The sequence below is a fragment of the Dermochelys coriacea genome, chromosome 1, assembly GCF_009764565.3.
Source record: "Dermochelys coriacea isolate rDerCor1 chromosome 1, rDerCor1.pri.v4, whole genome shotgun sequence".
NCBI classification, from domain to species: Eukaryota; Metazoa; Chordata; order Testudines; family Dermochelyidae; genus Dermochelys; species Dermochelys coriacea.
The window spans coordinates 263,210,344-263,236,364 of NC_050068.2; the positions used below are offsets into that span (position 1 = coordinate 263,210,344).

Genomic DNA, 26,021 nt, shown 5'->3' on the forward strand with positions numbered 1-26,021 from the left:
CAGACAGCAGGCAAGACACCAGAGAAGATGGAAAATTCTAGGACGCACAGAACTCATGCAATCCCACTGGCTCCATCCAACGGGTGGTATTAACAGATTCCAGAACGAGTTGTAACCAACCAGAGACAAACAGACAGCATAAATTTTAATAATAAGCAATCACTTTTCAGAACAGAACTACACTTTGAGTAACATATTCAAGAGAAATATTTTGGGAATGTTTTTCCAAGGCTATTTTGGGCATTAGGAACAATTTTAATCTTGCAAATATTTCATGAAATTGTAAATATCATCCCTAGCTAGAGGAATTCACAATGAATTTTTTTATATGGCAATGTTGGTTTTTATTGAAATAACATGAGCAGACTTCAATACGTTTTTAAAAAATGGTATGGGTCCAATTTGTTTGCCTGATTTAAACCACTGCGTAGCTTTGGAAGGCTAGATAGCCTGCAGAAATCTCAGGTTATTTATGTTAGGGGTTGGGAAGTCACAAGGTTTCCTTATACGTGAGCAGCAAAATAATGAGATTGACATCATCTCAGGGGTGAAAGTAATATTAAATTCTTATCGGTACGGGGGCTTGACTCCAAGCCCCTGGAAGGGGTGGGGCCTCGGGTAGAAAGGGCAAGGCTGGGGATCAGCCTCCCCCAGCCAGCCCATCTACACTGCCCGGTGCTCCAGGGGCAATTTAAAAGGGCCTGGGGCTCTGGCCGCTGCTGTGGTAGCAGCAGCTGGGAAGGCACCCTTTTAAATAGCAGGCCCTGGGGCAGCTTCCCCTTTTGCCCCACTGCCTGCCAGTAGTCCCTGCTGGAGGGTCCTTTGTCATGGCAGCGCTTAACATCGGCTGGGTACAGGTCGGTACCGGCTTCCTATTTTGTTGTAGCCAGATTATGAAGCCTTTCCTGATTTTCCAAATCAGCCATAAATTCCAGGAGGAAGAGAAACTAAGATCACTCACTTTAGGTGGCCTGTGCTTTTTGTCCTCTGCAAAGTCTTCATCCTCTGAATCAGATGCTTGGCGGAATTGCAATGTTCCCGTGTTGATGTAAAATCCCCCATATTTGGTTGTCAGAGATGCAGGAACCAATTCATCATACTGGGCAGGAAATAGAAGAGTCAGGTGATTAACCAACATCACCTTATTAATTGGAAACAAGTCACTTACTTAAATACAATCTCTGAACATGAGGTATTAAACACAAACATCTTACATAACTAGATTTCAAATCATAAACAGACCAATGCTGCTGAAAAGTTATTTGTCAAGGCTGTGGAGTGCTAGTGTCACAGCCCTGGTCTACACTACGTGTTGAGGTCGAATTTAGCAGCGTTAAATCAATTTAACCCTGCACCCGTCCACATGATGAAGCCCTTTTTTTCGACTTAAAGGACTCTTAAAATCAATTTCCTTACTCCACCCCCGACAAGGGGATTAGCGTTGAAATCGGTTTTGCTGGGTCGAATTTGGGGTACTGTGGACGCAATTAGACGGTATTGGCCTCTGGGAAAGCTATCTCAGACTGCTCCATTGTGACCGCTCTGGACAGCACTCTCAACTCAGATGCACTGACCAGGTAACAAGAAAAGGCCTGCGAACTTCTGAAATTCAATTTCCTGTTTGGCCAGTGCGGCAAGCTGCAGGTGACCATGCAGAGCTCATCAGCAGAGGTGACCGTGATGGAGTCCCAGAATCGCAAAAGAGCTCCAGCATGGACCGAACGGGAGGTACGGCATCTGATCGCTGTATGGGGAGAGGAATCCGTGCTATCAGAACTATGTTCCAGTTTTCGAAATGCCAAAACATTTGTGAAAATCTCCCAGGGCATGAAGGACAGAGGCCATAACAGGGACCCAAAGCAGTGCCGCATGAAACGTAAGGAGCTGAGGCAAGCCTACCAGAAAACCAGAGAGGCGAACGGCCGCTCCGGCTCAGAGCCCCAAACATGCCGCTTCTATGATGAGCTGCATGCTATTTTAGGGGGTTCAGCCACCACTATCCCAGCCGTGTTGTTTGACTCCTTCAATGGAGATGGAGGCAACACGGAAGCAGGTTTTGGGGACGAGGAAGACGATGATGATGAGGTTGTAGATAGCTCACAGCAAACAAGCGGAGAAACCGGTTTTCCCGACAGCCAGGAACTGTTTCTCACCCTGGACCTGGAGCCAGTACCCCCCAAACCCACACAAGGCTGCCTCCCTGACCCACCAGGTGGAGAAGGGACCTCTGGTGAGTGTACCTTTTAAAATACTATACAAGATTTAAAAGCCAGCATGTTTAAATGATTAATTTGCCCTGGCATTCGTGGCTCTCCTGGATATACTACCAAAGCCTTTGCAAAAGGTTTCTGGGGAGGGCAGCCTTATTTCATCCACCATGGTAGGACACTTTACCACTCGAGGCCAGTAGCACGTACTTGGGAATCATTGTAGAACAAAGCATTGCAGTGTACGTTTGCTGGTGTTCAAACAACATCCGTTCTTTATCTCTCTGTATTATCCTCAGGAGAGTGATATCATTCATGGTCACCTGGTTGAAATGGGGTGCTTTTCTGAAGGGGACATTCAGAGGTGCCCGTTCCTACTGGGCTGTTTGCCTATGGCCGAACAGAAATGTTCCCCGCTGTTAGCCACGCGGTGGGGGGAGGCAAAATGCGACCTTGTAACGAAAGCACATTTGCTGTGTATGTAATGTTAACAGCAAGGTTTACCGTGAAACAGTGTACCCATTGTTCTATAAAATGTGTCTTTTTAAATATCAGTCCCTTTTTTTTTTTTTCTCTCCACCAGCCGCATGTGTTTCAAGGATCACAGGATCTTCTCCTTCCCAGAGGCTAGCGAAGATCAGAAGGCGAAAAAAACGCACTCGCGATGAAATGTTCTCTGAGTTCATGCTGTCCTCCCACACCGACAGAGCACAGCCGAATGCATGGAGGCAGACCATGTCAGAGTGCAGGAAAGCACAAAATGACCGGGAGGAGAGGTTGCGGGCTGAAGCTGAAAGGTGGCAGCAGCGTGATGAGAGGAGGCAGGATTCAATGCTGAGGCTGCTGGAGGATCAAACTAATATGCTCCAACATATGGCTGAGCTGCAGGAAAGGCAGCAGAAGCACAGACCGCTGCTACAGCCCCTGTGTAACCAACCGCCCTCCTCCCCAAGTTGCATAGCCTCCTCACCAAGACGCCCAAGAACGTGGTGGGGGGGCCTTTGGCCACTCCACCCCAGAGGATTGCCCAAGTAACAGAAGGCTGGCATTCAATAAGTTTTAAACTTTTAAAGTACTGTGTGGCCTTGTCCTTCCCTCCTCCACCACCCCTCCTGGGCTACCTTGGTAATTATCCCCCTATTTGTGTGATGAATTAATAAAGAATGCATGAATGTGAAGCAACAATGACTTTATTGCCTCTGCAAGCGGTGATCGAAGGGAGGTGGGGAGGGTAGTTAGCTTACAGGGAAGTAGAGTGAACCAAGGGGTGGGGGATTTCATCAAGGAGAAACAAACAGAACTTTCACACCGTAGCCTGGCCAGTCATGAAACTGGTTTTCAAAGCTTCTCTGATGCACATCGCACCCTCCTGTGCTCTTCTAACTGCCCTGGTGTCTGGCTGTGCGTAATCAGCAGCCAGGAGATTTGCCTCAACCTCCCACCCCGCCATAAACGACTCCCCCTTACTCTCACAGATATTGTGGAGCGCACAGCAAGCAGTAATAACAGTGGGAATATTGGTTTCGCTGAGGTCTAACCGAGTCAGTAAACTGCGCCAGCGTGCTTTTAAATGTCCAAATGTACATTCTACCACCATTCTGCACTTGCTCAGCCTGTAGTTGAACAGCTCCTGACTACTCTCCAGGCTGCCTATGTATGGCTTCATGAGCCATGGCATTAAGGGGTAGGCTGGGTCCCCAAGAATAACTACAGGCATTTCAACATCCCCAATGATTATTTTCTGGTCTGGGAAGAAAGTCCCTTCCTGCAGCTTTTGAAACAGACCAGAGTTCCTGAAGATGCGAGCGTCATGTACCTTTCCCGGCCATCCCACGTTGATGTTGGTGAAACGTCCCTTGTGATCCACCAGTGCTTGCAGCACTATTGAAAAGTACCCCTTGTGGTTTATGTACTTCGTTGGCTTGGTGCTCCGGTGCCAAGATAGGGATATGGGTTCCGTCTATGGCCCCACCACAGTTAGGGAATCCCATTGCAGCAAAGCCATCCACTATCACCTGCACATTTCCCAGGGTCACTACCCTTGATATCAGCAGATCTTTGATTGCATTGGCTACTTGCATCACAGCAGCCCCCACAGTAGCTTTGCCCACTCCAAATTGATTCCCGACTGACCGGTAGCTGTCTGGCATTGCAAGCTTCCACAGGGCTATTGCTACTCGCTTCTCAACTGTGAGGGCTGCTCTCATCTTGGTATTCTTGCGCCTCAGGGCGGGGGAAAGCAAGTCAAAGTTCCATGAAAGTGCCCTTACGCATGCGAAACTTTCACAGCCACTGGGAATCGTCCCAGACCTGCAACACTATGTGGTCCCACCACTCTGTGCTTGTTTCCCGGGCCCAGAATCGGCGTTCCAGTGCATGAGCCTGCCCCATTAGCACCATGATGCCCACATTGCCAGGGCACGTGCTTTGAGAGAAGTCTGTGTCCATGTCCTCATCATTCTCATAACCGCGCTGACGTCGCCTACTTGCCCGGTTTCGCTTTGCCAGGTTCTGGTGCTGCATATACTGTTGGGTAACGTGTGTGGTGTTTAATGTACTCCTAATTGCCAAAGTGATCTGAGCAGGCTCCATGCTTGCCGTGGTATGGTGTCTGCACAGAAAAAAGGTGCGGAACGATTGTCTGCTGTTGACCTGACGGAGGGAGGGGCAACTGACGACATGGCTTACAGGGTTGGCTTACAGGGAATTAAAATCAACAAAGCGGGTGGCTTTGTGAGAAACTGAATGGCCGCCTCAAGGATAGAACTCAAAACTGGGTTTAGCAGGCCGTCGATTTCACAGAGGGAGGGAGGAGAAAATGAATACAAAACAAATCTGGTCTATTTCTTGTTTTGAGCCACTTCATCTATCTTTATACATCTTGCTGGCAGCAGACTGTTCAGTACGACTGCTAGCCATCGTCATCTCCTGGGTGCTCGACAGAAAACGGTGCAGTATGACTACTGGCCATCATTTTCTGCTAGCTGCAGATTAAAAGACAGTGCACTGCCAGTAGGACTCAATCGCCATGAGACGAAACAAGGAAAATGACCTGGCTGAGTCACTCCCATGTTTGCCCAGGCGCCCAGTTAAAAGAGCACCCATGACTACGTCGACGACGTCTACCAGTCATACTGCACTGTCTGCTGCCAAAAGGCAATAAACTGCTTCTGTGTAGCAATGCAGTACCATGTCTACCAGCACCCAGGAGACATAAGGTGACGGTTAGCTGAGCGGGCTCCATGCTTGCTGTGGTATGGCCTCTACACAGGTAACTCAAGAAAAAAGGTGCAAAACAATTGTCTGCCCTTGCTTTTACGGAGGGAGGGAGGGAATGGGGGCCTGACGATATGTACCCAGAACCACCCGCGACAATGTTTTAGCCCCATCAGGCACTGGGATTTCTACCCAGAATTCAAATGGGCGGTGGAGACTGCAGGAACTGTGGGATAGCTACCCACAGTGCAAAGCTCTGGAAGTTGACGGTTGTCTCGGTACTGTGGACACAGTCCGCCGGCTCCATGCACTTAGAGCATTTGTGTGGGGACACACACACTCGACTGTATAAAAACGCTTTCTACAAAATCGACTTCTATAAATTTGACCTAATTTCACAGTGTAGATATACCCACAGTACTAATCCACTGCTTTTGAAGCAAACTAATAAAAATTCATATTTAGGAGAAGGCTAGGGTCACCACAGTGGTGATGACATGATCCATGGAGTGGCAGCAGTGGCACACCAAACACCACAAAGTGTTAGGAGATGAAACAACAGTGGTCCATCTAGGTCAATATTCTGTCTTGGACAGTGTCTACTACCAGAAGATTCAGATGACGATACATGAAACCTGTACACAATTACGGAATAACCTCCCAAAGGTCAACATAGAATATTTTTTCCCAACTCCATCAGTTACTGAGTGACTTACATCCTACAGTATGCAGATTTACTAATTTTTTTAATATACCTGGATTTTTTTTTTCAAAATCTTAATAAGATCTTGGCCTCACCAAGGTCTGCTAGCCACAGACTCCACAGATTTATTATATGTTGAATAAAAATATTTTCTTTTATCAATTTTTAATGTGTTGCATTTCAGTTTCACAGAATTCATTCTTATTTTTTGGCATGCCTCTAACATGATCTTCTCTCAATTTCTCTCTAAAGGGTCCTTATCTTTCCATGCCTCTAATTATTGTCATCACCTCTTCCTAGACCCTTTATTTCTGCTATATATTTTGAAATAAGGTGACCCGACAGAACAGAATATTGCACGTAAGGGGATCCATGAATTTATGTACAGGATTTATAATATTTATAATCACTTTATATTGGGATTTTATAATATTTTCAGTGTTAAAAGTATAATACTGAAAATATTGTAATATTTTATTTGCTTTTTTTGAACCTCTGCTCAGTTTAGCGTTTCTTTCACTGAGCTGTCTGCGATGATACCCAGATCGTCTTCTTGTGTAATTACACTTAATTACAGCGGCGTGTCTGAATAGTTCATATCATTATTTCCACCATCCTTTACTTTGTCAACATTAAATGCCATTATCATCATGTTGTCCATTCAACTGGCTTTGACAGTCATCTGAAGTTCCTCACAGTCTTCTCATGTAGCCTACAGAATGGTCATCTGCAAAAGTTACCGCCTTACCATTCCCAGCTCATGAATATGTCACATACCATCAATAGTAGCATAAAACACTATATCACCCCAAAATTAACCTTATGCAATATAATCATCAAAATGTAGGGCTGTAAGGAACCTTGAGAAGTCAAGTCCAGCTCCCTGAGCTGAGGTAGGACCATCGTTGACAGGCCATGTTGGTAACTAGAGATTTACTCCTACTTGGTTTACCCTCACTCAGCCAATTTCTACTCCACAACAGTATTTCTTTATTTTGTGTAGCACCTACACCATTATAGTTGATTTTAGATAGACTGAAGGGGAAAAAAAAAGCACAAATTCTACCTCAAAGTTTAGACTAAAAGACATACAGAGAAAGGGTACAATATTAAATGGAATAGTTGAGATGGTAACTGGTTGTGGTAAGTACTATAATTTGCTAAAAACTTTTTTTTTGAAAAACAAAAACACATACATTACCCCCCCACACACAGCCTAGTCATAATGTTAGTCAATTTCTTGTAGATATTTTACTAGCAGTGAATCTTCAAAAAGGCTCTGAATACAGAGAGTAACAGTCTTGTTGATTCACTCAGGAACAACATTTCACAGAGTGTCATGAAAGAAGTGCTTGCAAGAGGACTGGAAGAGTGGGGCATTGAGTGGCAGCATGAAAGGACAATGAAAATGAGACAAGCATCTTAAGTTTGATGATGTGGAAGAGGGAGTGGAAGGGATGAGATGGTCAGCTCGATGGGTGAGAAATATGATTCTAGTGACAGCATTTTTTATGGGTAGGGAGTGGTGAAAGAATGGGAAGTCTGTACAACACTGGTGACTAGGAGTCCAGAGAGAAGACATTTACAATACCTACGAGAAAAGATTACAAGAACTATCACAACTGCAGTGTGTGGATAGAGACAAACGGATTCTTGAACTATTTTGAAAGAACAAGAGACAGCATTTGGATGTGCCTTAGAGGTATGAGGCATAGGAGATAGAAAAGTCAAAGGTGACCTCAAAGATACAGGCCTGAGCAACAGGGAGATTGGTGCTTGTCAAATATGAAAGAAATGGAGAAGGCGGCGGCTCGCAAGAAATAAAAGGAATTGCTCTTTGGCTATGTCAGCTTGAGCTGACACACACCAATAAGAGGAAATGTTGGAGACAGGCCAAGATCCAGAATTGAACAGATGGAGACAAGTTGGGAGCAAACAAGTGAACGTGAGTCACTGAGATGAAGATGGTAACTGAAGACATAAGAGCATATGAGATCACTTCATGAAAGGATAAAAAACGAGGAGGGGGAAAAAAATCAAGAACAGAACAATGAAGGATGAACGATGAGATTGAGGACCACCACCCAATCAAAAGAGGAGTCAACAAAAGCCAGGAGATGTAGGTAAAGAACAAGGAAAGAAAAGAATAGCAAAAGTCTAGGATGGCTAAGATGTGAAGGGTATGATCAAAGGTACCAAAAGCAGTAGAGCGCTAGAAGGAGGAGCATAAATTAAAAGATCTTAAGATTTGACTAGGAAGAGGTTGTTAGAAGCCTTGATTAAAGCAGTTTCAATGGAATGAAGGAGGCAGAAGCCAGACTGGAGGGGATCCAGTAGGGAGTTGGAGATGAATGTGGCAGTGGTTGTAAGTCATAATATTTGATAAATTCATGGGTAAAAAGGAAGAGTTAAATGGAGAAGGCACTGGAGAAAAAGGCAAGAGGTTAAATGAAGATGAAGGAGGACAGAAAAGTAGTGAGGCAAAGGAGGTTAAGAGTCAAGAGGGAATGGGGAATCACTGGAACACACTGAGGTCACAAGAAAGATCATGCAAGTGCGAGGGGGAAGTGGTGTTAGAGGGAGAGAAAGTGGAAGGCAGACAGTGCAAAGAAGTACACTATGATGTTAATCCTCTCTTTAAAAAGTCTGCAAAATCTTGCTAAAAGAAGGTACAGAGGAAGGTTTAAGGTGAGAATCAACAGTAGTAACAGGCAACAGTGACTTTAGGCATAAAAATCAACAAGGGGGGGGGAACTTGTAGTGGAAGAAATCAATGCAGCCATATAACTTTCTTCATAGACTCCTAGTGATCCAAGAAGATAAAGGAAGTCGGAAAAGAAAGGCTGTGAATGATGACTCTCTTTTTAGAGATGGAGTGGGCATTCCACTGGGAACAGGAATAGATTTAGGGAAGTTGGAATATGTAAGGTCAAAGGAATGCAAGTGATGGCAAGGGCAATACTGCAGGGAGATTGGGGGTAGCCAAAGTTGGGACAAATGTCATCCCAGGCCAGAAAATGGTGGCAGTGAGAGAGAAGAAAGCAAAAGTGGGGAGTGAACTGTCTGAGGGTTGGGAAGGAAGTGCTGACATGAGTGGAGAAGAGAGCTGTGTAAAAGAAGTGGGATGAAGAAGAAGAGCAGGAACTATGCCACAGAAAGTTAGTGAATCAACCAGACAAACAGAAATTTTAAGGATTTCATTCAATATGTATAAAACCAAACAAGAAGAATATAAACTATCCAGTGGTTCAATAAGCAAATGGCAAACAAGATCAGTGAGACACAGATGGACAGAAAGATACCAGATGATGTTTCAACAGCGGCTTGCGAAAGCGTCAAAGGGCTTTTTGAAAGTCCACAAAAATTCATCTTGCTCAAAAAAATTCTAGTAGACTTGACTTTCCTTTACAGAAGCTATGCTGGTTTGTTCCCATCACAACACATATGCATAATTTATAATTCTATATTTAATTTTTTTTCGGCCATTTTACCCAACACTGAAATAATGCTAAACTGATCTATAACACCCATGATCACACCGAATGCCTTTTTTAAAAAATAGGTACAACATTTAATGCTCCACTATATTAGTTGATTATAATTTGGATTACATAATCTTGGGAGCAGCTTAACTACTTTGTTCTGAAGCTCCTTCAGAATTCTTGTATGAAAAAACATATGGTCCCTTATCAATGTGTTCCTCCTGGTTCCTAATGCAAAGAAGCTGAATGATTTTTTGAAATGTCCTAATCCTCTTTATTTGTTGTCAGGCATGGGGAAAAATTCTTATCACAGGACCATAGCAGCTAAGACTTCAGATATGGTTGTCTGATGAGAACAATAAAGAGCAACTAGCAAAAGACTTATAAAAAAAATTGCAGTTAATTTTTAAGTACATCAGAAGCAGGAAGCCTGCCAAAAATCAGTGGGGCCACTGGACAATCAAGGTGCTAAAGAAGCACTCAAAGAAGACAAGGACATTGCAGAGAAGCTAAATTAATTCTTTGTATCAATCTTCACTGCAGAGGATGTGAGGGAGATTTCCTCACCTGAGCCATTCTTTTTAGGGAGGAAATATAAAGCCCTGTCCCAGATTGAGCTGTCAGTAGAGGTGGTTTTGGAACAAACTGATAAACTGAACAGTAATAAGTCACCAGGACTTCATGGTATTTACCCAAGAATTCTGAAGGAACTCAAATATGAAACTGCAGAACTACTACTGTAGTATGCAACCTATTGCTTAAGTCAGCATGTATCACATGACAGGAGGATAGCTAATGTGACACCAAAATTTTAAAAATGCTCCAAAAGCGATCCTGGCAATTACAGGCCGGTAAGTCTAAATTCAGTACCAGGCAAATTGTTAAAACTATAGTAAAGAACAGAATTATTACATAGATGAACACAATTTGTTGGGGAAGAGTCAACGTAAATAAACATGTGGGCAAGGGTGATCCGGTGGATATAGTGTACCTTTCAGAAAGCCTCTGACAATGTCCTTCATCAAAGACTCATAAGCAAAGAAATGAATGATGGGATAAGAGGGAAGGTCCTCTCACGGATCAGTAACTGGTTAAAATGACAAGAAACAAAGGATAGGAATACATGGTCCATTTTCACAATGGAGAAAGATAAACAGCAGGGTCCCCCAAGGATCTATACTGGAACCAGTGAGGTTCAACATATTCATAAATGATTTGGAAAAGGGTAAACAGTAAGGTGGCAAAGTTTGCAGATGATACAAAATTAATTATCTTCAGTAAGTTCAAAGAAGACTGAGAAGAGTTACAAAGGGATCTCACAAAACTGAGTGACTGGGCAACAAAATGGCAGATGAAATTCAATGTTGATAAATGCAAAGTAATGCACATTGTGTTTTCCAAAATGATGGGGTATAAATCAGCTGTTACCACTCAAGAAAGATCTTTGAGTCATAGCAGATAGTTCTCTGAAAACATTACTCAATGTACAGCAGCAATCAAAAAAGCAATGTTAGGAACAGTTAGGAAAGGGATAGATAAGATGACAAAAAATGTGATGCCACTATATAAATCCAAGGTATGCCCACATCTTGAAAACTGTGTGCAGTTCTGGTTGCCCCGTCTCAAAAAAAGTTGTATTAGAATTGGAAAGAGTACAGAGAGGGCAACAAAAATTATTAGTGGTATGGAACAGCTTCCATACGCAGAGAGATTTAGAAGGTTGGGACTGTTCACTTTAGAAAAGAGATGACTAGTAGGGAGGATATGACAGAGGTCTATAAAATCATAAATGGAGTGAAGGAAGTGTTATTTTCCCTTCACATAACACACGAACCAGGGGTCAACCAATTAAATTAATAGGCAGCAGGTTTAAAACAAACAAAAGGAAATACTTCTCACAGTCGACCTGTGGAACTCATTGCTAGGGAATGTTTTGAATGTCTAAAGTATAACTGGGTTCAAAAAAGAATTTGGTAAGTTCATAGAGGACAGGTCCATCAAGGGCTATTACCCAAGATGATCAGGGACACAACCCTATGCACTGGGTGTCCCTAAACCTCAAACTGCTAGAAACTGGGACTGGAAAAGGAGGGATGGATCACTAGATAAATTATCCTGTTCTGTTCACTTCCTCTGAAGCATCTGGCACTGGCCACAGTCAAAAGACAACATACTGGGCTAGATGGATGACTGGTTTGACCTAGTGTGGCCAGTCTTAAGAAAGGTTGTCCCTCTCTTGGGTTGTGGACTCATTCTCAAAAGTTAAGAATGAAATCAATTCCTGTTATGACTGTCTAAAGGCAGTTCTTCAGACAATCATGCACGCTAGGCATTCTGTTTTGGACTATTGTGGAAGGGCTCCTTATTTTTGTTCTTATACTGAGCATGTCTAATTCTCAGTCAGAAATATTTAGGTTTGTCTCTTTATGTAAGATAACTACCATAGTCTCAGTTCTGATGCAGTCTAAAATTCAAATATTAAATATTATGGATGTCTATTTGGCTTTGAAATCTAGATCTGATCATAGGTAGTAACTCTGGTTCAGCCTTTTACTAAATACTGCCATTTGTTGTGTCCACAAATATTTTACTCGTCGTATCCCTCACTCCAGCTTCAAGCCAGTAGAAAAAAAACTGGACAGGGCAGAAACATTCACACTGAGCTATACAGTCACATCTGTGTTAAGTCCTGGAGATGGTTTGGTGTATATATAGACACATGGTTTTGTTTTTGTTAAGCTCACTGTGGAAAATCTATGTTCTTCCACTACAGTGCTGTAGGACACTAAGAACACATTTCCATCAAGCACAACTTATCCTGAAATGCAGGTGGGGTTAGTAGTTAAAAGCTTTTATTAAACATGCATGTGCAATGTCATTTGTTGTAAGCTTGATAATATTCAAGTGTAACTATAGAGTTAAGCACTGACATAGCACATTCTCCTTTATCTCCTCTCTCAATACCTGTGTGAACTAGGTCTAAGACTGACAAAAATTACAATCATTAACCCACTGTATGGAGTCAAGAAATTGAAACCATGTGAATGGTAGTTGCTGTAGCCTGGTAATCTGGCAGCTTCAAGTATGTAGATCTGATTGTTCTGCGGTTATAGATCTAAAGATCCAGAAATATTTACCTTTCAGGTTTGCTGCCCCTAAGGGTAAGTTTTCAGACATAATGGCCAGGATTGTCTTTCAGTACTATGAATTCCAACAAAGCACTTTCTAGCTTTTCAAAAGAGATCCCCTCCTCAGAAAAAGGTAAGGAAGACTTCAGTCATAGTGGTAGTCATGTCCATCATGAAACATGTGTCCACAAATCTGCCTGTCTTGATCTCCTTAACTCTGACCGTCTCAGCCCCAGCTCAGTTTCTTCAGTATGCTCCAAATAGGTCACAATCACAATCACTGCCATTCATGCAACTGCAAGATCTCTAAAACTGAAGTTGCATTTAGTAACTGAATAAGTGACGTAAACCAAGGTGACGAACTTCTGGATCTCATTTTTCAATTTTACAGAAGTGAGAACTTTTTTTTATGGACAAATTGCCATTTTCTGTTTCCACAGATTTCACATGCAGAACTGTCACATACATGTAACACTTAGAAGAGGACTACTCTTTTCAGAAAGACTCATGCATTTGGCAAGTTACAAAAAAATCTGATATTAAATTAATATTTAGATTTCCATAAATTGTGAAAAGTGTCTTCAGTTTTTCATATTGATTTAACATACTCTTCTGCACCACATGCAAACTTTAAGATTACTTGGCCCAGGGCCGTCAGAACTGCCTTCTGGTGATTCAGGATTTTATTTTTATTTTTAAACCCAAGGAACTCAGGGTGATTTGATGTTTTCCAGATATTTCTCTTTGTAAAAAAAAAAAGTCAACTAAGTCTGTGTGTAATTTTTTAAAATACAGATGTTTAGTTTGGAAATTAATATTTGACATTATGTTAAGCTACCTGGCCCTGACAGCACCAAAGGCTTCAGTTCAGCAAGGTACTTAAACACATAGCTAACTTTAAGCACCTCAGGTGTCCCATCAAAGTCAATGGGAGTGTTCACATGCTTTAAGTTAGATCCCTGCTTAAGTACCTTGCTGAATCTAGGCCTACAATTGCAATTATTATATTGGTAACAAACAAGTAGTACAGAGGCCCTTTCCCATCTAAAGGGAATCAAATTACACTACAGAAATAGCAAATCAAATTGTTGTTTATTTTATTACAAAGCCTACTCAGGCTTGCTTGGCAAAAACAACTGCCTTTGAACTATCTGACTGTAGTTTGCAATATAGCTTTATTCTTCATCTTAAGCTAATCGTCCGTGACATTTGCCAGGTTTTAGAAGCTACTAAACTACCTATTTTGTCCTGCTTGGAGAAAAGAAAAGAAAAGTTACTTACTAGTAACTTACTAGAGGTTACTTACTAGTAACCTTTGTGCATTCACACTTACAGGATATGGTACTCCTGGCATCGAGGTACAGTTGTGCCCTGAAAAGCTGTCTCTATGGAGGAGTGTACAAGAGAGTTTGTGTGAGGGTAACAGTGTACTTTTTTAGGCTTTGTCTACACCACAGAATTGTCTCGACAAAAAAGTTACTGCTTCAATTAAAGTGCTTTAATTAAACCGCTGTTGCATATCCACACTATGATCCTTGTGTCTGGTGGCAGAGCACATCCACACTAGCAGCTCTTGCATTGACATAGAGAGCAGTGCACTTTGGGAAGCTATCCCACTAAACAACTGGCCCCAGGATACTTTGGGAAGGGTTTGCAATGCCTCCTGGGGCAAGTACAGCATCCCATGATGCAGGTTTCTCAATCCCATCATTCCATGGCCATCCTACTAGATTGCCAGCTGCTTTTCAACTGACATGTATGGGGGGAGGAGGACAGGAGGGGTGTGCGAGTGTGCAAGAGAGAGCAAGCACATGTCAGGGAGACAGTGTGTGTGTGTTGGGGAAGCGAGAGAGATTGTGTAATGTGAGAGAGACGGTGTGTGTTGAAGGGTGTACGTTAGGGGAAAAGGCTGCTGAGCAGAGCTTAGGACTGATGTGCGGGGGGGAAGGGGCGTCCCTCTCCCCCAGTTCACTCCTCCCCCGCCGCACATCAATCCCCAGCTCTGCTCAGCAGCCTCTTCCCCAAACACCGCTCTCTCCCCCTCCTCCCCCACAGCTGCTCACTTTGCCTGCCAGCTGATTCCACATTAATGGTTTTGTGATTCCCTTCGAGTTCTCCCACAGACTCCTCAGATACCAGGAGCTGCATCCTCATCAGCTCTGAGAGCTCTCCACCCTGAGGAATGTCAAAGTTTCCCAGAGTTTTGAAAGGGGAGGGGCATAGCGAGCAGAGCGGTCACAGTGGACACTGGGGGAGGCCAGTTATGTCGACATAATGAACAGCAGAATCTACACTGATGCTTTGTCACTTTAACTTTGCCACAAAAAACTTTATGCTTCTCGTCGAGGTGGTTTTATTTTGTTTGCAAAACAGCAGAGTTTTGCTGCCAAAAGTAGCTTTGTACTGTGTATACAACCATTTTGCCAGCAAAAGCTACCTTTTGCCGACAAAACTGTGTAGTGTAGACAAGGCCTTTCATACAGTGGACAACATCTCCCAGCTGCAAAGTCCTATGTTACATAGGGCTCGGAGGTAGAGGGGAAGGTGGAGAGGCAGTGTGAACACAGAGGCAACTCTAGGAGCAACAGCTACTGATAAATAACCTCTTTCTCCTACAAGTGCCTCTGAGTATTCTAATTTGCAGGGAGATCATCAAACAGTGCTTACCAGAAGTGCACCAGGCAAGGATTTCTTCACTAAATGCGCCCTGTAGCACTGCGTTCCCAAACTATTCATCAGAGCATAATGCTAAATCCAAGGATCAGTGTCTGGTGAAAGTGTGCAATGAATTCCAAGTTGCTTCTCTTCAAATCTCCACCAGGAAAAAACTTAGCTAAGGCCTGCCACTGATATAGTGCGTCTTGCAAAATGGGTCTTTAAATCAAGTAGTACTGGTTTCCTAGCTGACATGTAGCAATGTTCTATACACCACCTAGCCCAATATGAAAGTCTATTTAGTAATGGGTTCTACCTGGCATTTCTCCCTAAATGCTACAAGTAGCCCATTAGTATTTTCTAAAGAGCTCTCTCTCTTTTTAGGTTAAAAAAAAAAAGTGCCCTCACTACATCTACAGTATGTAGACAGGTTTCTTAAGTGGAAATGGGATGGGGGGGGAATACATTGAGGTAAGTGGAAATTTGAGACCACCTTATGCATGAAGCTGGAATGGGGGATCACAATGACCTTGTCTTTGTGCACTACAGTATAAGGTTGAGTGGCCATCAAAGCACTGATCTCATGCTTCTAGAAGGGGTAATACAAATCAGGAAGGCTAATTTTGATTAATAAATGTTGAAGAGGCTCATGCAAGAAGATGCTCATACACAGGACCCATCAACTTCATTAAAACGAAATTTAGGGGTTATGAAAGGAGAGGCAGGAAGTGCATTTACCATAACTTTAAGGAACCTGGAGACTGTAGGATGAGAGAAGATGAATTTGTCCCTAACAAAATTGCAAGAAAGCAAATATTGCTATCAAAAGGGATTTTTATGGAGAGTCTGGCTAGGCCCTGAAACTTAAGGTACTCTAGAACTGCAAGGACCTCCACTGGAGATGGAGTGAGTCCCTTACCCATGGCTCAAACAGTCAACTGTTTCCATTTTTGCATATTGCATTTTATGGATAGAGAACCTCCTGGATTGTAAGAGGGATGTCTGAACCCTCCAGAGTTGAACCTTAAAAACTGTAACATAATTAGCTCCTCGCTGCAAGATGGAGCATCTCTGAGCTGGGATGGAGAATTCCTTGCTATGAGGCAGGCATAGAGAGATATAAGGCAGCAGGTATGGTGGTTCTCTGGGCCACTGCAGAAGATCTAGACACCAGTGCTGATGAGGCCACATTGTGGCAATTAAATGATGTCGACAGTCTGTCCTGATTTTCTTATGACTCCAAGTATCAAGAGAATGGAATAGAAGACATATAGAAGATGGCTCCAGCCCAACAGAAGCCTTTCCGAGTGCTTGTGCGATACACTTGGCATTGGTCTTTTATTCAGTCACAAATATTCTATTGTTGGTTGGGCCCATCGGTGAAATAGCACACTGGCTTTGCTGGATCAAGGATGGCTTGTATGATGATCCTGAGACTTCTGCTAAGCAAGACTGCCCACACATTCGCCTTGCCTGCGAGGCAAAAGAGCTATGGGTAGCTTTGGATGCACCAAGCCAAAGATATTTGTGGAAGCAAGAAGAGAGCTACAAATATACAGTATTCCTCCCTATTTGCTGCTGTGATACATGACAATGATATTTGTCTGTAAACACACACTGTTGCAGAGATAGCCGAAAGCCTTTGAGGACCCACAAGTTGACCTAAGTTTCAGTATCTTGATAAGGAGTGTAGACTCAAGTGTTTCCCAGCCTGTGTCCTTGGCAGTTGGTAATGCACACCCAGATCAGATTGGAGGCATTGGTGATATTATGATGTTAAGAGAGAGGAGAGCAAAAAGGTATCCCTGGAGGACATGGTCCTTGTGAATTATTTGTATTGCAGTAGTGCCCGTTCCTACTAAAGAAGCTATTGGAGCACTGAGAAGGAATAGTCTTTGAAGACCGTACATTGGCATGGCAGTGGTGTAAAAGTCTCATGTTCAGACAAGCAAAGTGTGAGAGAGTGATGAAATCATCAGGCCTAATAGGTGGGGGGGAGGGGGAGGAGGAGGAGAGATCACGTAGTACATACTGGTTATTCCCTGAGAATTGCCAGAGGGTCTTGAATTTGAAAACTTTCTTGTGGAAGAAAGACTCTGGCCTGAGTGGAGTCCAAGACTGTTCTGATTAAAATGATTCTTCGTACAGGTTGAAGTGTCAATTTCTTCCAGTTAACAGTCCCAAAAAGACTGGAAGAAGTTACACATGTAATGATCTCTGGGAGAGGTCAGTGAGTTAGCCCTCAGGAGCCTGTCATCAAAGTATGGGTAGACAAATATTCCTTCGTGTCGGAGGGGTGCACCAGCCACTGTGAGGCACTTGTTGAGGCTGTAGACAAGTCAAAATGAAGGCCTCTGAATTGGTAGCATACTTGATGCAAGCATGTTTGATTGCCAGATAAAAGCAGGCATCCTTTAAATTGAGAGCTGCACACCTATCCACTGGTATAAGAAAGAGATGTACCCTAGAGAGCATCCTAAACTTGAATGCTTTTATATCTCTGTTCTGGATTCTGAGGTCAAGGGTCTCAGAAAGTTGCTCTTGTTGGGGATCGGGAAATAGGATTTTATTCTCACTTTCCCTGAGTTTTCCTGCAGACACTGTTCAGTGTCCCACCTCTCTGACTCACTTCTTGAAAAGAAAATCCACTTCCACCAGGATGCTCTTATAGGATGGGTGTTTGAGGAGAAAGGTGAGGGTGGCGAGATGGTCATGTGCAAAACTAGATGGAATCTGTCACAAATGGTGTCCAGTAACCAGCAATCAGAAGTAATCATGCAACAGGTGCTGCAGAAAGACAAAGTCCGAAAGCGTGAATGTATGGAGAGGAGATGCAGACTGGAGACATGGTACACGACTCAAAAGGACAGTCAACTGCTGTTTAGAAGCTGACATTGAGGGGCGTGAGGATGTACAGGGAGGAAGCCTACTTCTATACTGCCGAGGTTATTTGCCAGTAGCAGGTTTAAGAGGTGGTCGATATCACTTCTGGGGATGTATCCCTTGGTGTTGCTGGGAGCTTGTCTTTGGAAGCAAAATGACAGGCAGAAAAACCTCGGAGTTGAGGAAGAGGAATGTGTTAATTGCAGGGAGTGGAGAGTGGCCATGATCATCTCTAGGTCTTTATTTTGTCCCTAAAAAGGGCAGTGCCCTCAAAAGGGAATTGCCCAGCCCCACCCCAGGATCCAGGTACAAGACCAGAAGCACCTCCCAAGAGCTATTCCTGTGGCCATTTTTCTTGTACTAGCATCTAAGGCAACCCAGGCTGCTCTTCAAGAGCATCAAGCAAGCATATGACTATTTGTGACCAGAATCTTGGCCACTTCCTTCTGTTCTTTGAACAAGGATTCAAGGCTGGGGCTTATGGCATCAAACCAACCATAACTGTAGTGGGATTTCACAGCTTTAGAGCTGGTCACTTGAAGGCCTACTGAACCACACAAGTAAGCTCTCCTGCCAAAACATCCAAATTTCATCTCTCTGACAGAGTGTTGCCCTTAAGTGTCCTATAAGAGGTCTTGTTGCCCTTAAATCTCCTTTATTACAGATACAATCATGGAGTTTGCCAAAGGAGGCTGCAGCAGGAACTGGTGTCTTTTAGCTGGTACAGGGTATATCCTATCACTATCTTGGATACAGGCAGGCCAAAATATTTTTAAAAGAAGTATTTTTGGCTGGACTGAGAAGGCTGAAGCCAATAGGCAGAGGCAGTTTCTCCTCGATCTGCTGTAATATATTGAACAGGGGGATCACAGGGTTTCTCCAGTGCTGCGACCCTGCTTGCAGCTAGCTGGAGAAGTATTTGCTATTGCCCAATAGTCTCTGAAACATTTATTAGTCAGAAGGGAAAAGAGATGAAGCATCCTAATCTGATCCTCTGATGAGGTGCCATCTGTATGTTTCTCTAAAAGGGATTTACATGGTTTCTCAGAAGAAATCTCATTGTATTTCTCAGATGAAAGACAGAATACCAGCAGATCTGAGGAATCTGGTGAAAGCAAGGAAGATTACATTGACACCAAGTAAGGAATAGAGATGCTGGTAAAAGCACTGATGCTAGAGGAGGAGACAGTGCTGAGAGGAGTATTGGCACAGATGTCAGTGTGAAGGTCTATGCCAGAGTTGATCTTGCAGCCTCCAGCAGGTCTTTCATGGAGTCCCATATGTAAGGCCACAGGACGAGGTGAAGACTGTCTGGATCTGAGGCAAGGGAAGAGGACCAGAATCTTGAGGTCAAGTTAGGGGACCCTCCGGTTTTATTTCTGAAAGAGTCCAAGGTACCCCGCAGCAGTTCCAGATTGAGACTGGAGAAGTCAGCGAAGTCAGACAGCAAACCATGTGGTGCGGTGGCTAGTAGCCTCCATCGTGCATTCCCCACTCAGGCATGGAGAGATCAAAGTGTTATCAGGACCTGCAGCAATGAGGAGTCCAGTTGGTGCTGACATGTCTAGCTCTGGTGGCATGTGGAGAAGAGGTGACAGTTTAAGTACTGTTTAAGTGTCTTCCAGGCCCTCATGAGTCAAGAGAGAGCACTTCCTCCTTTTCTTCTGCTTATGTCTCTCTTGTAGGGAGATATGCTTCCTCTTCTCCTTTCTTTTAGCCAGATGGGCCTCTGAGTGGATCTCAGGGCCAAGATAGGGACAATGGAGGATAGGTTTGCTGTCAGAGCAGAGGGCAGTAGTGCTGACTGAGGGTAGGCAGCAAAATGTAGGAGCTGCCTGCATCACCACCAATGCTACTGGGACCTGAATAGATGGTGCTGATTTGGTCTTCAATGTCACTTTTAGTTTAGCCTGGTTTGGGACCTGACAGGTTCCCAAGACATGGGAAGGGTGTCTATACTGAACTGTCCTATGCTACTCTAAAACTAACAATTTTCTTGTAAATATCAAGCTAGAATAAGGGAAGTTCTAGCCTGAGGAAATGAAAGCATGTTCAGTTTGCTCTCTGTAGTGGCAGCAAATGAACAGAGGAGGGTGGGAGCTGGCTGACCTTTATACAAAGTAGGGCAATGAATGAAGTCATCACACGAGGTCTCCTGAGCACCCTACAACAGACACTGCTACTTGAGACAGTTCCACAGCAAAGTGAGAATTCACAGTGGCCCTCAAACAAGAAATCAACTGTTGCTTGTCTTTCTAGCTACTCTAAATTGCATTTGATCACATAACTATCACTGAAAAGCCCAGACTTAATTTCTGCCTCTGATTAAAGTACTAACCAACATCACATTCAAAAGAGGCTTTGCGATGTATGCCAAGCAACACACTTCTCTTGAGTCCAATTTCCTTCTCCTTCCTCTGGCTATGACTCACTTCTCTCTTGCTCCACTCTCTCAAGCCTTCTGGACACCTTCCTCTATGAATAGCAGCTCAATATTGTGGGCCTGATATGACTCTGCCACCCAGGCCGCCACTATTGTCCTTGTCCTACAGGCAAGAAGCCCTACATTTTTAATTGCCTGGATAGCACTTCACTTATCCGGGGCATCTGGGCAATAGGATTTCCCTCAGCCTGTTTGCTCCCTTAATTGCCTGATATTCAATGAATTCCTCACAAGTTTACTGCTTCTGATATACTTAAAGAATTTCCAGCTATTTGTTTTATATCTGACTAACTTCTTTCAGATACCTCTTAGGATAGGTCTACCCTACAAGTGCTACAGCAGCACTACAGCATGGACACTTGCTACAGTCACAGAAGGGTTTTTTCTGTCACAGTAGTAAATCCCCCCTCGAAAGGCAGTAGCTAGGTCAATGGAAAATTCTTCAAAATGTGATACCGGAGCTTACGTTGGTCAAGGGCGTGAATTTTTCACACTCAGTGAGCAACATAGTTACACTGACTTAAGTTTAGGTGTACACTAGGCCATAGCCTAATTTCCATCTAAGATTTTACCTGGACTGAGTTAATGCTTCTATTTACTTCACTTCAACTGGAAGTCCCGTTGGGTTAAGTAAGCTATTGAATCTTGCTTTTAAACCATACTGGATTATCACCAGTACTCCTTATGTACTTATTTCAATAACAAAATGTTTAAAGTTAATGAAAACAAGGTGATTAGGTTTGTTTTTGGAGGAAAACATTCCTCTTAAGTGTTGGAAACCCAAACATACCAGCATTTTGCCAGAACAGGAGACCTAGTCAAATAAACCAGTCTAATTTCATGAACAAAGCTGAGGATGTATGATAAAGTGAACATGATCAATAAGGAAGTCAATTTGATTTTAAATTCTCTGATTTTAATTATCTAGGGATAGTAACAAGGCAAATCATTATTTTAATATACAGTACACCCTTGTTCTTTTGATGCAATGATGCCTGTGAATGGCTATAAAAATTAATACAATAATAGTTTCTTGGGTGCCTGAAGTCATTTGTGTCTTTTGGACTCGTACCATGCACACAGCAGAAAGTAAAAAGTATGTTCTCCTCACCCTCCTTAGAAATAAGTACACTGGACCCTCGCTAGAATGTGTGCATATATAGCGCGCATTCGCATATAACACGGTCGCGGCCATGGATCCCAAATTTAATTATTTTAATTACAATTCATTTTAGCGCAGTCCTTGCTTGGATCCCAAATCCCGCGTTCTAGCTAGGGTTCAGTGTACTGCCTCACGTCTTTATTCCTGTTTAAACGAGATTTACTCACAGCTTCAGAGTTATCGATGAAAGGGTCTGTTTCATCATAGCCATAACCTATATCAATCAGATCCTGCAAGCGATCCTTTCGATGCTTGTGAGACTTCCCACCCTGCAAAGAAAACAAAACTGTGGTAAACCAATCTGGGAATCACACTGTTCTGGTATCAAATGAAGTCTGTGAAATAGAAACAAGAATCCTGGAAGGATGGCTCAATTTAGGAGACTACTAATCAGATAAGAGTTTTTCACCTCTTCGACACCTAGGACAACTCTGAACTAGTGAATATAGAAACCAAAAAGCCATTAATATCAAATGGCTATATTTAAACGTATGCAAAAAACTAGTTGGTGATATGTGCAAATTCTTTATAACATCCACACCAGAAATCATGAGCAAAACTGACATTCAAGTTGACCAAATGGTGGTTGATGCATGAAGGGACATATGAATCTTTAGCGCATCTGACACATAAATATCTTGCGATGCCGGCTACAACAGTGCCATGTGAATGCCTGTTCTCACTTTCAGATGACACTGTAAACAAGAAGCGGGCAGCATTATCTCCTCGAAATGCAAAAAAAATTGTTTGTCTGAGCAACTGGCTGAACAAGAAATAGGACTGAGTGGAATTGTAGACCTTAACGTTTTACATAGTTTTATTTTTTGAATGCAGGTTTTTTGTTTTGTCTTTTTTAAAGAAATTCTACATTTGTAATTTCAACTTTCATGATAAAGAGATTACACTATAGTATTTGTATTAAGTGAATTGAAAAATACTATCTTTTGTTTTTTACAGAGCAAATAGTTAATCAAAAATAAATATGAAGTGAGCACTGTACACTTTGTATTCTGTGTTGTAACTGAAATCAATATATTTGAAAAATGTAGAAAATATCCAAAAAAAAATAAAATGGCATTCTATTATTAACAGCACAATTAATAGAGATTAATTTTTTTTTAATAGTTTGACAGCCCTCATCATAAAGTATTATAGCGGCAGGCAGGCAAACAAATTTGAACAAGACCGAAGCCCTCTCCCCCCCCACACCATTTTTTTTTTTTTTTTTTTTTTTTAAAAAAAGACAAGATGACTTGAGCATATCCCTTTCAATAGCAAATGGCAACTATGGAAAAACTATACAAGGGCAAAATTTAGCTTTTGGTTTGAGCTTTCTGGTTTTAGTTTTGTAACACATTCCCCAACTCCTCCTTCATTCAAAGAGCATGTCAAACTTGGAATAACTTCACATCACCACACATACAGAACATTTTTCGAACTTCTGAAAGGAAAATTAATTCTCTTTAAAGAAGTACAAGATATTCCTATAGGATTCTCACTCTTGGGTCTCCAATATAAATCATGCAGGAAAGTCCCCTAATTCTTAGATTTTTGGCCTTCTGAGGCACCTCTAAGATGGCTCAAAAGCAATGTCCTTCTAAGCATGCTTCATCCCCATGTATTTCACTGGATCCAACAGTTCAACACTTCAACAGTTCCTTTCAAGAGTGGCAAACAAGAGCTCTCTAAAGTTGAATTATATATAAAAAACAGTGTTTTTTATATGTCTATATAGCTCCCATTACTCTAGTATCTGAGCGCTTCACAATCTTTAATATATTTATATTCACAAAACATCGGATGTAGGGAAGTATTAACACCATTTTATGGAGGGGAAACTGAGGCATGAAGGAACTAAATGATTCACCTATGGTTACACAGGAAGTCTGTGGCAGACCATGGAACAGAACTCAGGTCTCCATATTAAATATTTATATTTGATACATGTAGTCAACCATTTCCTTCCCTAAAACACTCTCATGGAAGAATTCTTCTTTTGGAATGGAAGCAGATTGAGGGATGCCCTAATGATAAACTAAACATCCCCTTTGACAGTATGAACTAAAGCAAGACCAACAGATAAACATATGGAGCAGGGTTTCAATGACTACTTTGTGTGTCCCTATAATCCAAATAACTTTTTATAGTAAAAAATAGAAGCTGCCTTGATTAAGGACTAACAGAACCCTGACATTTTCCTTAAGACCCAGGCCAGCTATATCGCTGCACTTGAGAAATGCCATCAGGCAGTAATTTTAATATGGTCCTCTAGCAATATTACCAAGGAAAGATGCCAAAAAAAAGTTGAATAGTGCTTCTAAGGATCATCATCTTCTCAAAGTAAAACCTTAATGGTTTTTCAGTATGAAAGAAGGGGGCTGTTCTCCAGCCAATTGAGGATGCAGGCATGGGAAAGTATAAACAAACGTAACAGAAAGCTTGAGTGGAATAAAAAACTAGGGAGCAATAAGTTACACTCAAACAAAAGAAGACATTTGAACTGTCTGCGATTGCAATTAGAGTGCTTCTCGTGAGCATACTTGCACTCTGCTGCAGATGGTTTGCAGTCACAACTGTAAGACACACTTTTAGACACCACCTGAGATATTGGAGTCTGAGACCTGCTTGTGGATACCATATATAGTGGGTTTGGACTTAAGTTGTCAGAAAGTAGATTCTTGGGTTGGAATGAAGTGAAGTGTCCCGACACAGAGCCACTATACAAAATTCTTAGTACCCCAAGACTATTATTGGTGCTGGCCATCCAAACTTAGCAAAAAAAAATAAAAAAAATAAAAAACTGTTTGGCCAAAAAACCCCCAACATTAAAGCTTTCATCTTTCACATGCAAATTTAGCATCTGTACCAGTATGAATTAAGACAAGATGTAGCAATACTACAATCTGCTGTATTTCAAAATAATCAAGTAACAACATCAAAGAAAATCCCTAGTCAAATCAAAGCCATTCACTGAAAAAGTCAAAAATTACAGCCATTTCAGCTAATTCAATTTAATATATACATATCACTCAAGTTATTGCCTATCTCTCAAAATTACTCGAGACACCACCTACCAATGTGGAAATAAAGGTGGTGCTTTAAGATGCAGCGAGACTGCACTTAGATAAGTTTCAGAATCAGAAGCCTATACAGTTTTAGCTGCAGATATCAGTGGCAGCCGAAGAGGAAGGACCAAGTACCTTTCAGCTCATTACTTTTTTTCCATACTAAAGTATGCACTGTGTAACTGTGACTTTTCATATTAAATGTGATGCGCAGAAAACCATGTATGGAATTTTTTTGAACACAAAAAGACAATGAAAATACTTCATTGCACAATATGCACTCAAAACTTAATGCGTTGAACTGTGCCTGATGATTCCATCCTTTTAAGTGACTTAAGCCTCTACATCCAAAAGTAAGAATAAGGTTCTGGGTCCACTCTCCCTCCTAGCATCTGTAATCTATGTGGCGTTGAAAGCTCAGTGTGATCTTAGAAGAATTACATGGATTGGTCATTTGGGTAGTAATGTGAACCGCAGACCATAGACTTGATTTAGTCAGGGAAGAGAAGTGGCTACGGCTGCATGGATCAAGTGGAGAATGGGGACCATTCAGAGCATACTTTTTGTGTTCAAGTCTAATGTTTGCGGGAGTCAATCCACCTAGAAAATTCTGCCTGATCAAATGAGCAGCTATGTAAAGGTGTCCCTGTTCAAATGCTCACAGTATGCATCTACTTTTATGGAAAAAAGTTCTACTGGCATGCTTTTTTCCTTCCCCTTCTTCATTTGGTTCAATGAGATTTATGCCTGATTTTTTTTTAATATTATATATATATTATATATATATATATACATACAACATACACACACACACACACACATACACACATTACACACACAGGTCTGCTTGAAAACTAGCCTACACATAAGGTTCTGATGCTGGCTATTTACCAGCTGAACCAACAGGGTGTTCCGGTGAAACACAGCATCTAGGTGAGTGGTCCCCAAACTTTTTCTGTCGCCTTCTCCCCCCCACACCAGTAACGGAATCTATCAGAGCAATGATTTGGGGCCAAGCCACAGTTCGGGGCCAGGGACGCAGACTGACGCTAGAGCGAAGCTGGGGACAGAGCAGGC

The 26,021-nt window shown here is 42.3% G+C and overlaps 1 protein-coding gene across 3 annotated transcripts in view; it reads right to left on the reverse strand.

Annotated features, from left to right (window-relative positions):
- Positions 1 to 26,021, reverse strand: part of UBN2 (ubinuclein 2) — a 102,401-nt gene that overhangs the window by 66,752 nt on the left and 9,628 nt on the right. For all 3 annotated transcript variants that reach the window (XM_038388172.2, XM_038388174.2, XM_038388171.2), the window contains exons 3-4: positions 22,047 to 22,148; positions 962 to 1,099 (exon numbers count right to left, since the gene is read on the reverse strand). In XM_038388172.2, coding sequence (XP_038244100.1) covers positions 962 to 1,099; positions 22,047 to 22,148 — 240 coding nt within the window. The remainder of the gene's footprint in view (positions 1 to 961; positions 1,100 to 22,046; positions 22,149 to 26,021) is intronic.